The sequence below is a fragment of the Bacillus rossius genome, chromosome 12 (assembly GCF_032445375.1).
Source record: "Bacillus rossius redtenbacheri isolate Brsri chromosome 12, Brsri_v3, whole genome shotgun sequence".
Taxonomy (NCBI): Eukaryota; Metazoa; Arthropoda; class Insecta; order Phasmatodea; family Bacillidae; genus Bacillus; species Bacillus rossius.
In genome coordinates, this window is record NC_086339.1 from 38,553,479 (window position 1) to 38,568,296 (window position 14,818).

Sequence of the window (14,818 nt, forward strand, 5' to 3'; positions counted from 1 at the left end):
CTTAAGATCCACATAAAGTTCTGCCATTCCTGATTACACCCGAATATTCACCTTCGGCCAACCTCGGGATTTATTTATTTTTGCGCAGGAAAAATGAATTGAAATATTAAAAGTGGTCGGATAGGTTAGCTACATTAAAACACTTTAAAACCATTTGGATGGTTAGTTAGGTTAGTATAGCTACATTAAAATAAACAGAGAAATATTAATAAATAAACCCGAGGTTGGCCGAAGGTGAATTGTTCGGGTGTAATCGGGAATGGCAGAACTCTATGTGCATCTTAGGTTTCTCCGTTCGGGAACATCGCAAAAAAAAAAATGATACTTGTAAACAAGCAACCGTTATCGCCGCACGAGTGCACAGGATGAAAATTAAAAAATTCGATATCTCCAAAAGTATTTGGAATTTCTTATCTCAGCCGGGTTTAATGAAAAGAGAAAGTTTAAGAGCACAGAATAAAGGTATTTTCGGATTTTTAAATTTTTTTTAAAAAAAAATCGCCAAAAAATGAAGATTAAAAAATTCGATATCTCCTAAAGTAATTGGAATTTTTTATCTCCGCAGGCGGTTATGAAGAGAGTACGTAAGATAGCATATAATGAAAGTTATTTCATATTTGTACGATTTTTTTTGGCGCTAATCCGTTTAATACATATTTACCTAATATTTGAACATTAAGTTAAAATTTTAATTTGTTCTCTTAATATATAGTAAACATCTGCTTATATCATGCTTATTTTTTAATATTTCACTATTTGATGTAAATGCAGAAAAGTGGTTAAGTGTAAGAAAAGGCGTACCGCCTTAACTTCGCCATCAATAAAGACGATAAATAAACAAACAAATAAATAAAAGGTAAATATTTACTTGGGCGGTATTTCCGAAAAAAATTTTAAAAATCCGATAATACCTTTATTTTATGCTCTTCAACTTCCTCTTTTCATTAAAAGTGGCGGAGGTAAGAAATTCCAAATACTTTAGGAGATATAGAATTTTTAAATTTCATCATATGTAGTTGAGCGGTATTTGCAAAAGAAAAATGTTAAAAATCCGAAAATACCTTTATCATATGCTCTTCAACTTCCTCTTTTCATTAAAAGCGGCGGAGATAAGAAATTCCAAATACTTTAGGAGATATCGAATTTTTTAATTTTGCAATACAAGACCTGTGGAACCATTGGAGCGGCGCCATTTTTGTTAATTTGCCGTGTGTTCGTGAATACGTGAATCGTGAATGCGTAATTAATAAAATGGTTGATTAGGTCAGGTCAGTTACATTATTAATACTTTCAAACTAAGCCGACATTAAAAATTATTTTGTGAATTAATTTTAATGGCTGTTTAGTTTTAAAATATTTATAATGTAACTGACCTGACCAAACAAGCCCGGACAGAGGGTGAACAGTAAACTAAAATGGTCGATTAGGTCAGGTCAGTTACATTATAAATACTTTCAAACTAAGGTGATATTAAAAATAATGTGAATTAATTTTAATTATTCTTTAGTTTTAAATTATTTATAATGTAACTGACCTTACCTAACAAACCCGTAACAAAGGATGTACAGTAACAACTCACGTAAATTTTTTTGTTACTTATTACTTGCGCAACAATATCAAAATAACAAATAAGACTTTAAAATTAGAAACGTTAAAAACTCACATAAGTTGGAGGCGGTAATTAAACACCGTTTTAAACAATAATTGAACAAAATAATCACGTATTAGTTCATTTGAATTCTGGCCTATCACGAACAATCACGTGACATCATTATCCAATAAAAAAACAGATACTCGTACGTAAACAAGAAACAATGGTGCACGCACGCCACAGGAATGCGCTGGTTTTGTGCTGAAATTTAAAAATTCGATATCTCCTAAAGTATTTGGAATTTCTAATCTCCGCCGCTTTTAATGAAAAGAGGAAGTTGAAGAGCATATAATGAAGGTATTTTCGGATTTTTAACATTTTTTTTCGCAAATACCGCTCAACTACATATGAAGAAATTTAAAAATTCGATATCTCCTAAAGTATTTGGAATTTCTAATCTCCGCCGCTTTTAATGAAGAGAGGAAGTTGAAGAGCATTAAATAAAGGTATTTTCGGATTTTTAACATTTTTTTCGGAAATACCGCCCAAGTAAATATTTACCAAATAAAATAAATCTCCTACAGGACGTGGCGCGCGTTTTACACTAGTGTAGTGCAGGTAATGGTGACTTGTTTTGTTCATAACACTGGCCTTATGTTCTTTTGCAAAAAAAAAATAATAATAACAGCTGACGCTCACTATGTAATATCTGCAGATGTGTATGAAAAGTGGGTTGGCGTAAAACTTTTGCCAAACACTCCAGAGAGATGTGTTATTGTTTTAGAGTCATAGCATAGCAGGTTGTGTGAACCGATTCTCGTGCCACGTTAGCGTTCAGGGGATATAAGACAGTGGCTCAAGGAGATAAGCATTTATGTCAGTATGATTAAGCGGAAATTGCTACACAGGACGGCAAGGGCATAGGTACAAAAAAAAAATTTGAAATAGCCAAAAGCGTAGAACGAACTGTGCCTCCATATTGCGAGCTCCACCCTATTGAAATTGTATTGGCCCGAGTGAAATGGGTCGTATGACTGCATGACAACTGTCAAGGTTATGACCACGTTATCAAACAAAAGTTACAAAAATTATTTAGAAAAGGTGAAAAACTTGGAAGATCTGTGGAGAGCCGGAACGAACTTCCAGAAGACGAGGAAAGGTTTTTGATAAGTTTGGCCTCAAATTCATCCGTCTTTCCAGGTCCCAACCCCATTCTTCTTAAGTATTTCGTACAAATTAGTACCAATGTATGTGTGAACGGTTTATTGTTGTAAGAGTAAAAAATGTGGTGATAGTATAAAATATTATAAATTACGATATGAGATCTTAAAACGTTTCCGGTGCAATCAAAATTCAAAAGAAACTCCATCTCCTGAAATTCGCAATATGCGAGAGATTTGGCAACAGCGCGCACCATATGCCGTGTCCTGCAATCTAAGAGTGAAACAGTCTATAGTTGGAGTCACTGCACTGGGCCAGGGTCAGCTACAGGGCAAGGCAAGCCAGGCTGTCAAGTCACACAGGGTCGCGCGCCGATCTTTTCATCGTTATCTAGTTCTGTTTATCTAGTGTTCTGTTAAAAATGTGGACGTTAATGGGAAAAGGAAAACCAGATTTGTATTATCTTGTTAACTTAATGATCTGATTTAATATTAGAGAAATTTTCAAAGATTTTTACTGCCACATATAATGTGATTGTACCAGAGATTTGATCTTTAACATTTATAAAACTTACCCCAAGGATAATTTTTCAGGGAAGAATATCAAAATATCCTAGGTTAGATTAGTAAAATCATCCAGGTTGGATTAAAAATGAAAGTAAATTTTCCGGGGGAGGGCCTCCAAAATAAGACCCGCAAGGTCTACAGGGCCGCTACTGCATTCAGCATATTACAGCTGGTTAGCAGAAGCCCAAAGAACCTTAAGTTTATTATGCACATCAGTAGGGCCTACACAGTAGCGGTCCTAAGGGAAAGGCGTTGGGAAGTTGCCACCCTCCCCCCTTCCCCCCCCCCCCCTTTTATTATTCTCTTAAAATTAAAACAAAAAAAAACACAACCAAATGTTTTCCAGACGTCACCTGCACTTTTTTCCAAGATGAGGTTAAACTTAAGTTTTGATAAGGACTTTTCTCAAGACATCAGAAATGCGTTAACTTTGTTCCATTTAACTTTGACACTCCTATCATCCGCCCTCGTTAAAATTCTATTCTGGATTCGCCACTGTGCCTACCTACCTTTGTATCGCTTATTGCTCGAGGCAAATTGTTATTGTAACAGCTTCGACGCCATTAACGTAACGATTCCAGCCCGGAAACTTATATTGGGACACCATTCGAACCATTATACTCTAATGCGATACTAACGATCGACCTTTGAAACTTATCTTATTCTTGACATTACATAATCCTAACTTACACGGCATATTATTTTAACCAAATGCCAATTATAACATTTCCTTCCTTAACTTGTAATAAATCTACGAAATTGTGTCATGTCGGGGGGAAAAAACACTGGCCACAGCTTCGAATCACAGCTTCAGATCATAACACTTGCCATAGTAATTATAGAACCGTGTGACTGGAAACACGGCTAAGAGTTGATAATGGTTTTATTCAAAAATCAAATAAAACACTTCAGAAGCCGAATTTAACTTTGGATGGAACAAATCTAATTATGTACCATGTATAAAACCTTAAAATAAGTATAAACCTTAAATCAGCATACAGGTAAGCTTATGAACTTGGGACTAACGGAATTCGAGTAATACCACAAGGATTAGGGGCTATAAAATAATTACAGAAACTTGTACCCTGAAGTAGGGAACCTAAACGTAAAAAAGTACGTTCTCGAGTACAATGCAGCATATCAGGTTTCAGGGTTACAAAGGTTTGTGTATCATTAGGTATTCAAAAATGAACTTAAAACTGTTTAACCTTTAAGCTGATATGCTGTACCCTTCTATAAGGTACATAATTTCATTTAATCATATCCTTAAACATTTAAAATATATGTACGTGTTATGCTATTTTTGCACCAAGAAGAATCCAGACATGTTAACTACGTAACGGCTACGTTTATCGAATGGGGATTCGAAGCTAGCTTATTGCCAGTAAACAGAGATTCATAAATAGCAGATCTTAACAGTATACATTAAAACTTAATCATCCTTGCATGCACTTAGGTTGCGGCAATAACTCCTTATTAAACTTTTTTTAAGTCAATGCAAATACTGCATAAAAATCACACGAAAAACGAAAGTTCCAGCGTCTATTGCAATTAGATTTTTCAAAGAAATTGGCCAGGAATTTATATGCAAAAATATCTGAATTAACTATTCAAATTTATTTTAAATTTGGTTATACTACACGTATTATGAAAACGAAACAGATTATGAAAATTACGAACACGGTCCTTGTCTTATTTTTTACTATTGTAATAATTTTCCTGGAAACTAATTCAACCAGGGGCGCAACTAAATTTCCAGGGGGGGGGGGGGGCAATATACCTTTTTATAAAGAATCATCGATCCCCTTATTGAAGCGGGGGGCCCGGGGGGTCCTCCCCCGGGAAAATTTGTATTTCAAGGTGGAAAATGGTGCTATTTAAGCAGTTTTATTATCTAAAAATTGATTAGGTACACAATACTTTCTTTGCCCCCTTTTGCCCCCACTTCAAGGTTTCAGAAGGGGGGGGGGGGCAAAATACCCTAGCCCCTCCCCCCTTGTTGTTGCGCCCTTGAATTCAACCCAGGTAACACTCAACCTAATTTACTAAAATTAAGCCTAAACCTTTTTTTCGCTTCGCCGTGATTTATAAAAGAAACTTGTCAAATATGTTATAAATTTTGATCGTGGATTACAGAATGCTGCATTCACGTAAATTTTTGTATAATGCCCTGGGAGGAAAAATAAAATACGTCACACACACATACGAGCGTACTCAGAATTTAACTTGATAAAGAAACACGTGAAGTTGGGGGGGGGGGGGGGGGGAGATTGATCATAGTCACTTTACACAAGATTACATAATTTATTTTTAAATTTTTTACAAGCGAAAACAAAAACTAACGTGGGGCTATGTTGTCTGTTGCTATAATCGGCAAATTAACAATAATTATTATCGAACTGCAGAACCAGTGTCTAAAATATACGTCGGTAAACAACCCCAGCGGACATTCGCCTCCTCGCAATCAGCTGTTCCGCTAAACGGGAGGGACGGGAGAAGGCGAAACTGGGGCAAGATGGCGGCCGGTCGACTAACTCACGGTTTGTCCGGCTGCGATCGGCGAACTTTGGCCTCCTGCTTCTGAATGTCCTCGGCTCGGGACACGCTCTTGGCCCGCCGGCACCTCGGCGTGCCGTTCTCGTCGCTCACGGTGCCCATGTCTCGTCTCGTCGCGTGCACACAGGTGCTTTCACTGCCTCACTGCCTCCTCCGCTCGCACGCGGCGCCGCGCCGGCACGTCGTTGCGACACTGCGACAACACACCTCGCGCCTCCGCACCCCGGTCACCGCGACATGACGTCCTTCGTGCGACTGGCGCGGGTCGCTCCTCTCCAGATAGCAGCCGCCAGCGCCGGAGACGTGCATGGCAGCAGGCGCGCCGGTCCGCCCGTCCAACGGCCGGAACTAATCAACTCGACTGCAGCGCCATCTGAGACTGCGGCGGCGCGGCGCGGCGCGGCGGGCAATTCAAAAAACGGAAATTTTGTGTTTAGCGATATTTGCTTAAAAAAAAAATTAAAATTCCGAAAATACTTTTATTCTATGCTTTTTAACTTCCTCTTTTCATAAAACCCGGCCGAGATAAGAAATTCCAAATACTTTAGGAGATATCGAATTTTTTTAATTTTCATAACAATACCTGTACATTCATGCGGCGTTTAACATTATTTCTTGTTTACGAGTATCATTTTTTTTTATTGGAGAATGTTGCCACGTGAACTTATGTGAGTTTTTAACGTTTCAAATTTTAATGTTTTATTTTTGTTATTAGGATATTGTTGCGCAAGTAATAAGTAAAAAAAAAAAAAAATACGTGAGTTCCTACTGTTCATCCTTTGTCCCGGTTTGTTAGGTCAGGTCAGCTACATTATAAATACTCTAAAACTAAACAACCATTAAAATTAATTCACATTATTTTTAATGTCCGCTTAGTTTGAAAGTATTTATAATGTAACTGACCTGACCTAATCGACCATTATAATTAATTAGGCATTCACGAACACACGGCATAATAAAAAATTTCGACGGTCGAATGATTGCACTGCACAGGTCTTGTATTACAAAATAAGAACGGCGATATCTCCTAAAGTATTTGTAATTTCTTATTTCCACCGAATTTTATGAAAAGAGGAAGTTAAAAAGCCTAGAATAAAACTATTTTAGGAATTTTAATTTTTTTTATTTCTTTTTTTTTTAAAGCAAATATCGCTTAATTACATATTTACCCAAAAAATCTACCTCGCTGCGCTGCCGTCGTTACGTCAGCTGGATGGTGTTTGGAAAGAATACTAAACCTTTTTTTTATGTGCAGCATCTTAGCTCTCGGTACACGGCATTTGGTACTGATGTTGTTGTGTAACCATGGTGCTGCCATCTGTGGTGGATGGCGCGAACCAAAGTTCACAAAGACAAAGGAAAACTTATAGTATTACTGTTTAATAAATTTTAACCAGATGTACAGTATTTTAATTAAATTCATTCTCAAAACGGGGTTTAGTTTTTTTTTTTTAAGTATTTTTCATTTTTATAGGAACCGTTTCATTATATCGTTTCAAATTTAGCTATGCAAATCGAATGATTTTATAGTTGATATAGCTGTTTCGGCAGCGAATTCTAGTGGCGGGTGTGGAAGCTAAGTGTGATTCGCGTCAATAAAAATGTAGTTGACAATTTTTTGCATATTTAAGACGCTCGGCATTATTTTAAACAATTCTACGTTAAATTTCGTGACCGAGTTTCGTACTATAAGTGTATTCGCAACACGAGAAAACACGAATTTGCCCCGAGGTTGGATGTTACACTTCTCTGGCGAGTAATGAAAGACTCGCGCACATGTTTTTCATAACCGCGAAATTCACTCCCATCGATTCCCATTTGATCCTTTTTAGTGCATCGTGGAAGCGGCAGAAGGATAGTAAAATGTAAATATCTTGCGGTTCAGTGGTTTCGTTTCCGTATTTTTTATTACTTTTCTGTGGCATTGTGGAACGGGCCGTAAGGCTGCATCCCCACCATGTATTCGGAAACAGAAACAGAAATGGTCGTTTACTCACCGCGGAGAGTAAGGCAATTTTTTTCAGATTTGGCAACGCTGTGTTCGACGAATACTTTAAATTGTTTTAGTGAAATTAAAAATCATAAAATAATACAAACTAAATATATTTGCAGTGGTAGGCGTATTTTACTTAAATATGTACTTATTATTGTATTTCATTCGCGTACCAAATATTTGCTTTATACATACTTGTCAAAATAAATAGGCCTACCCAAAAGTATTTCCTTACAATTCCCGTAATTTGTCGTTTAGAAACGGCAGCGAATTCAAGCCGTGTCCGAAATCAAGCACGCAGTTGTGTATACTTGCGACCTAGTGTACTTAACTTGCCCTTGAGACGTACTTGACGAATCCGAACGGGTTCATTCGTTTGGCCTCTTCAAACGGCATTAGCCAGCCGAACAGGTTGTTTACATTATTCCAAGTACTACATTTTATTGTAAAAACAATGTTTAACTGACATTAGTAATTTTTGACGCTACTTTAGTGTCACTTGAATTTACTGTAATTTGATTTATTTCGTATTTGCGATAGCTGTATTTGTGCATGTATTTGTTAATACTTACTTGCAAAATGATTAAATTATTTTATAAATTTATTTATATCAGTTAAATTTAAGGTGCAAATGATTTTACAAGTCTTTAAAATTACTTAAATGTTACATTAAATATAACCTACGACATTTTTTTTTCTTTTCGAAATGGCAACGTTTCTTTAACTCGGGGTATTCGGGAAGTACACAGATTAGTTTACTCGCACACTTGCACACTTCAGCTTCCAGCTCTGACAGCCCCTGAGAAGCCATTCCCGGGGACAAGTGCGTGTGTGCACACACTCGGGCGAATCAGGGAAGCCTTCTTTTCACAGACGAGAGAGCCAATCGCCCGTTCGTGCATCTTCGGGTTGTTTTTTATTTTGGACAACTCGTGATAACTAATGGTCAATTAGGTTAGGTTAGCTACATTACAAATACTTTAAAACATTGTGGACGGTTGATTTGGTTAGGATAGCTACATTAAAGATACTGTGAAATCATGTAAACTGTTTCCTAGCCCTGGATGGCTACATATTAAAAAGTTATTTGCTAAGCCAGAGGTGCCCACCCCCTCCAAACACTATGACTCACCCCCCCCCCCCCAACCTAATGATGCGCCCCCCCCCCCTGAAATTTTTATGCCATTTTCTCAATGATTTACTCAATTATATTATAATATTATACTTTTTTAGTATTACATTTTATCAAATTTTGCATTAATTAAAACTGATTTTCTAATAATAATAATAATTTTGGTCATATCAGGTAATATTTCCATCCTGAACCGACATATGCCAAACTGCTTTTGTTGAGGAAAGTGTGGGGTTGCCAATTTGATTTACAAGATCCCTTTCAATTATCAAAGCACCAGAAACGTATTTTCACATTAGAAGCTATAATTATGTAAATAATATATACATTTTTCTCGTCTTTTAACCACCCCCCCCCCCCCCCCCCCCCCGAAATTTTAATGACGCAGTCTGCGTCGTTACCCCCCCCCCCCCCCTTGTGGGCACCCCTGGCTAAGCAACCTTCGAGAGAATTTCGGGTGTGGCTCTCTCGTCTGTGAAATAAAAGGCTTCCCGGCGAATCGGGACGCTGCCTGGGGGTAAAAAGGCACGGGAGGCTCCGTGCGTGTGGCAACACTGGAGGGGAGTCGGCGTGCTGCGCGCTGGCCGCTGGTTTCGTCACTGCCCGGCGGCCGTGGTAGACCCTCAAGGCCCTGATGCTTGTGCAACTAGACAGCTGTATCTGCCTCCACCCTCCCCCTCCTCATTCATCCTCCTTTCTTGTTACCTCATTACGTGCGGCACTCAAAAGCCCAAGCTACATTCGCAACATCACGCACACAACATGCAAAGCTCAGATGCACAAGCAACAGCTCGCAAGTGGAAGCTAACCTTTCGCTCGCAACACAAAAGGTTCGAAACATTCCGAAAGTATCTTCCCCCCTCCCCCCTCCTTGCTTTACTTCTGTAGAAATTTTTCTGTTTTCTAACGTTTGAATCATTTTAGCTGTTAAGCTGGGTTCACACCAAAAAAAAAATCACATAAGCAAGTGCACATTCGGAATTTACATATGTATAAAAAATGCGACCTCAAATTAATTACGTAAAACTTTATATCTTTTTGAATAAGAACCATGTGTATTGCATTCAAAATGTAAGCCAACATGGCTACCGTAGCGCCTAAAGACTCGGCTTCTATTGGTCGCGCGGAGTAACGTAAACGGAAAAGCTGGACACCGCCGAGCTGTTTCTCACGCATGCGTGCCGTTGTAGATACTCCGTCACGTGAGCTCCGTCTCAGTTTGCGTGGTCCGACTCCGTTCCATTGTAGAACGGGGCTTCAGAGCCCGTCTACAATAGTCCGAACTTGTGCGTGGTCCGTGTCCTTATCCGAATGTGAGTGACGTCACATTGTCCCACCGAAAACTGCGCATTCCACAATTGCGATGTCCGAATGTATTGATTTATAAAGTTTTAAACAGAGCGCAGTAAATGTGCCAAACCAAATGTTTTTGTTTATTGTTTTGATGCTTTGTAGTTTGAAATTTAACTTGTGAAAGTTGTGGGAATTCAATATTATATATTTATTCAGTAAGGCAAAGTGGCTCTTCTTGACTTACAACACCTTCCATTTCCTTCAATAACAAAAACAAACACCGCGTTTTTTTTTCAAACGGAAACCGGAAATTCAAATTTCGTGAGTGTTCTGTTCTTTTTCTGTGTCCGAAGTACACAGGTTGGGACGAAAAGTTCGAATTGACGAATGTCTTCGAAACAGGTAGATTTGGACCTTCGCCCACTTGACGCATGACGTCAGAGGGTCACGTGGACCAATCAGCGACGAGTGTCCGGACACAGTTTAGGACATTGCTATTGTAGACGAGCCTTCGGTGCAACAGCGCAGCGCGACGAACGAGCCGCGACGGACAAGACGTGAGTGAAATAATTTTCCAACCAATCACGTTCGACACAAATGTGACATCAGTGCGACGAAATTCGAGGGCACGACACAATTCGCGTGTTTGGTTGTCTGTAAATGGTTTGGACTCGTACGTTTGGCAAAACAATTGTTTATATTTGTGTGTTGGTCATTGTTCCTTATTGCGAATCCAGTTGTATTTCAACATAAAATAACAGAATAAAGAAATAATTGGGATGTTTTGTGATGAAAATCTGTATAATTACCAAAATATGTATAAATATTATGTATAGTTTAGAAAATATTTATAAAACTTTGAGGAACTTGGTTCCCGGGGTCACTCATTCTGTGTAACATATCCAATTGTATTTTAAAGTTTAAAAAAATTAAAATAAAGTAAGCAGTTGAATGTGTTGTGATTTTTAAATGTACGATTACAATATATATATATGTGTGTGTGTGTGTGTGTGTGTGTGTGTGGTGTGTGTGTGTATAAGATATGCATGATAAAGCTTTGATACAAACTGGATACGCAATAATGAACGGTTACCTTAACGGCTGTCGTAATGACTAGAAAAATTTTATATGTTTTGTTTGTCACGTGGATAAGGATCGCATACTCGCAATAACGCGATATTTTGATTTCACATCGCGTCATTCGCGTCGCGCCAGTCGCGCAGTTGTGATCCCAGCATTACTAAGAACAATTTATCGGAGTTTTATTTGCAAACAACGTTTCGGGACTTGGTGGGGGAACTGTAGCCCTCCCCGTGAAGTTATTCGTGTGCACGCCACTGCTGAGTGGCGCCGCGGCTGCGCACGTGCGCTCCGTGGAACCTGGAGGAGGGGGAGGGGGAGGGGGAGGATGGAGGGGGTTGACTCCTGGAGCACTGGAGTAGGTAACATGTGACCTTGGTCGACTTTGACTGGAGGCAAGGCTGGGATACACACAGGGCCGGTGCAAGGTAAATTGGCGCCCTAGGCGAAAAACCTTAATTCCCCCCTCCCCGGCCGGACACCCCAAAAAAAAATTTCCTTGCCTCAAAATACACCACGTAAGCCTAAGATTTTGTCAACAATCAAATGTAAGCAGGCTTGTGTTTTTTTTCTTTAGTTTTTTACTTATTACAAATCATAAACAGGTCACCGTGGACTTTAAATAATTACTTATATCAATATAAACATTCCAAACTGTTACAAAAATGCATTTTCATCTAGTTTCAATAATCGTTAAACATATTATATGAGCTGTAATGTGTCGTGCTGCGCCGCCCCCAGCTACTTGGCGCCCTAGGCGGTTGCCTAGTTCGCCTATATGGACGCGCCGGCCCTGGATACACACCTAGCTTAGAAAGACACAACTTAGAACAGTCATAAAGTAGAATTATAAAAAAAAAATATATATTCCACATAACTTAGAACTGTTATGAGACCGAAAGATTATAACTTAGAAACACACAACGAAGAAACACGTAACTTAGAAACTGACCGCGAGCCAGTTCACAGCCTTGAGCTTAGAGGCTATACCGCGCTAGAAGCACCAGCGAGCGTCGCGCTTATCATCCCGCCTCACTAACACGGATACACCCTTGAAGAGTTGAGTGTATTTGTGTAATAGAGGCGGGATGACAAGGTATACACACACACACACATCCCGCTACGCCATCATGAGGTCTATCACAGTAGCGACGCCCGCCGGTGCTTACAACGCGGTCTCTGCTCTGAACTGGCGCGCGATCTTCTCGTCCTCCATGGGGCAACTGTGATATTCGAGCGATTTTTTTTCCTAACCTAAATTAAAACTAAGTGTGTTTGGGAGGGGATCTGGGTTAGGGAAAGACTCTAAGTGCGTCTCAGGCCGAAGCCTATACGCTCTAAGCATGCAGGGTTTAAGCCATGCGGGAGAGGGAGCATGCATCATGTGCTAGGAGGGGGATTGGCCAGCCATGTCAGCGATTGTCGCCATGACTAACTCCCCTCACTGACTATTCTAGACTATAAACTAGATAATTTGGGCCCAGGTAAAACCTGCATAGACACAGGGAAAACCCTGGGCACTTACATGCGGGATGCAAACAATTCATGCATTATTGGCAAGCAGGTTGATTACAGGAAACGGAAGGATGGTTCCGGAAGAAGAGTTGGACAGAGCAGAAAAGAGTCTACCATGCGGGGTGGTTGGGGGCTTGCACATTGCTGTGCGCATTGGTTTGGGTGGCACTGGTTGTTTCGGGGGCGACTTTAGTCGTTCCCCACCAGGCTGCCAGCCAGCCTGATATTCGAGCGGCAACCATTACATTACTTATGTGGCGGAGAAATGAAGATACATGTGTAATGCAAGGCCCTTCAGTGCTGTCAAGATACTGTACGGGGCGTTTCATGCATGGAAAATTAATCTGAAAACACGCGGTTTTAGCACTTTTCACTTAGGGTTGTCTGTAAAGTTGGTTTACGGACGATAATTTTATATGACGTCATAAGAAAACATTGATGGAAAACTGCATACTTTTTTTTAATTTTCAAATATTATTTACAGTTTTTTGCAAATTTAATTTAAATAATTTGTTTAAATATAATCACGAACAATTAGTTAAAAAGCTCGCCTTAACCTGTTTGATATTATAGAAGATTTTCTGGCACGGTGATTGGCCGGTTCTTGCACGCTCGGCTCAGGCGGAACGTGACAATTTTTCGATCGTGCAGCCGGCGTTCATCGATTTATAAGACGTTATCACGTCAAAAAAAAAATGAAATACGGTGACAGAACTGTCCATCCGTCTTCGACACTTTTTTTTTTTTTTTTTTCGTAAACAGACGCTCCTCGCATATGTAGAGCAGTTCGTCTTGGTTTCTGGTTGAGAAGCCTAAGATGTCCATCAAGTTCTGTCCCTGCCCGAACACGCCCGAATATTCACCTTCGGCAAACCTCGGGATTTGTTTTATTTTTGCGCAGGAAAAATGAATTCAAATGTTAAAAGTGGTCGGTTAGGTTAGCTACATTAAAACACTATGGACGGTTAGTTAGGTTAGTATAGCTACATCAAAATAAACAGAGAAATATAAATAAATAAATAAATAAATAAATATATATATATATATATATAAATAAACCCGAGATTGGCCGAAGGTGAATATTCGGGCGTTTTCGGGCAGGCACAGAACTTTATGTATATCTTAAGGCTCACCTTTCTGGTTGAGCTCTGAGCAGCGCGCGTGTGTGCCCGTGAAGGCGGGCGTCCTAACCTTGCCTCGTGCGACCAGAGCCTCGGTCGATACACATCGCCGGCTCTCACCCCCTTCCCCTTCCTCCCCCTCCCTTCCTCTTCCACACACTGTAGTCCACGTGCACACGTGTCGGCGAGGCGTCCTTCTGGCCGCGGGCCAGTGGCGTGGCACGGTGTTACCGCCGGGAGGGGCGCGGGCGGGAAACTAAGTATATGCATTTATATTTGGTTTTGCTTAAACAACAGCAGTCTGTAAATATTTCCTACAAATAAAACTTAACCTTATTGAGTTGATTCAACATTTAAGATTCAACAGTAAAGGTTACCTCTGAAAAATTTTTGTATCTACAGTATGGTGAACGCTGTGCTATCTCTACATTTCAATGTTAGCTAAGGATTGTCAAAATTGCGATGCATATTTTTTTAAGTTGCATTATTTATTTTTATGACTTTAAATTATAACATAAGTATTAAAAACTTAGTTGCGCTATTATAAATTTTAGTTTGGCACAGAAATATGCTCAGTGCATCCCCCGATGTTCGCGAAAGTTACTATATACGGATGAGTCACGCGGTTCCGCCATCTTTTCGAGATTTCTGATACTTCCACAGATAAGATAGCAGCACCGTGTTTGCACATTTCCGTTCCAGCCGACTTCCGTTCCCGAAATTACTCCTACCAAATGCCGTACGCCGAGAGATGATAATGATAAACATTAAAAAAAAAAAACTTGTTCAGTTTAATCACGCTCTATTTAT

At 39.5% G+C, this 14,818-nt stretch overlaps 1 protein-coding gene across 2 annotated transcripts in view; it reads right to left on the reverse strand.

Annotated features, from left to right (window-relative positions):
- LOC134537851 (diacylglycerol O-acyltransferase 1) overlaps positions 1–6,226 on the reverse strand; it is a 59,312-nt gene extending 53,086 nt beyond the window's left edge. For both annotated transcript variants that reach the window (XM_063378729.1, XM_063378728.1), the window contains exon 1: positions 5,858–6,226. In XM_063378729.1, the coding sequence (XP_063234799.1) occupies positions 5,858–5,976 (119 nt within the window). In that variant the 5' untranslated portion in view covers positions 5,977–6,226. The remainder of the gene's footprint in view (positions 1–5,857) is intronic.
- Between the last annotated feature and the right edge of the window lie 8,592 nt (positions 6,227–14,818).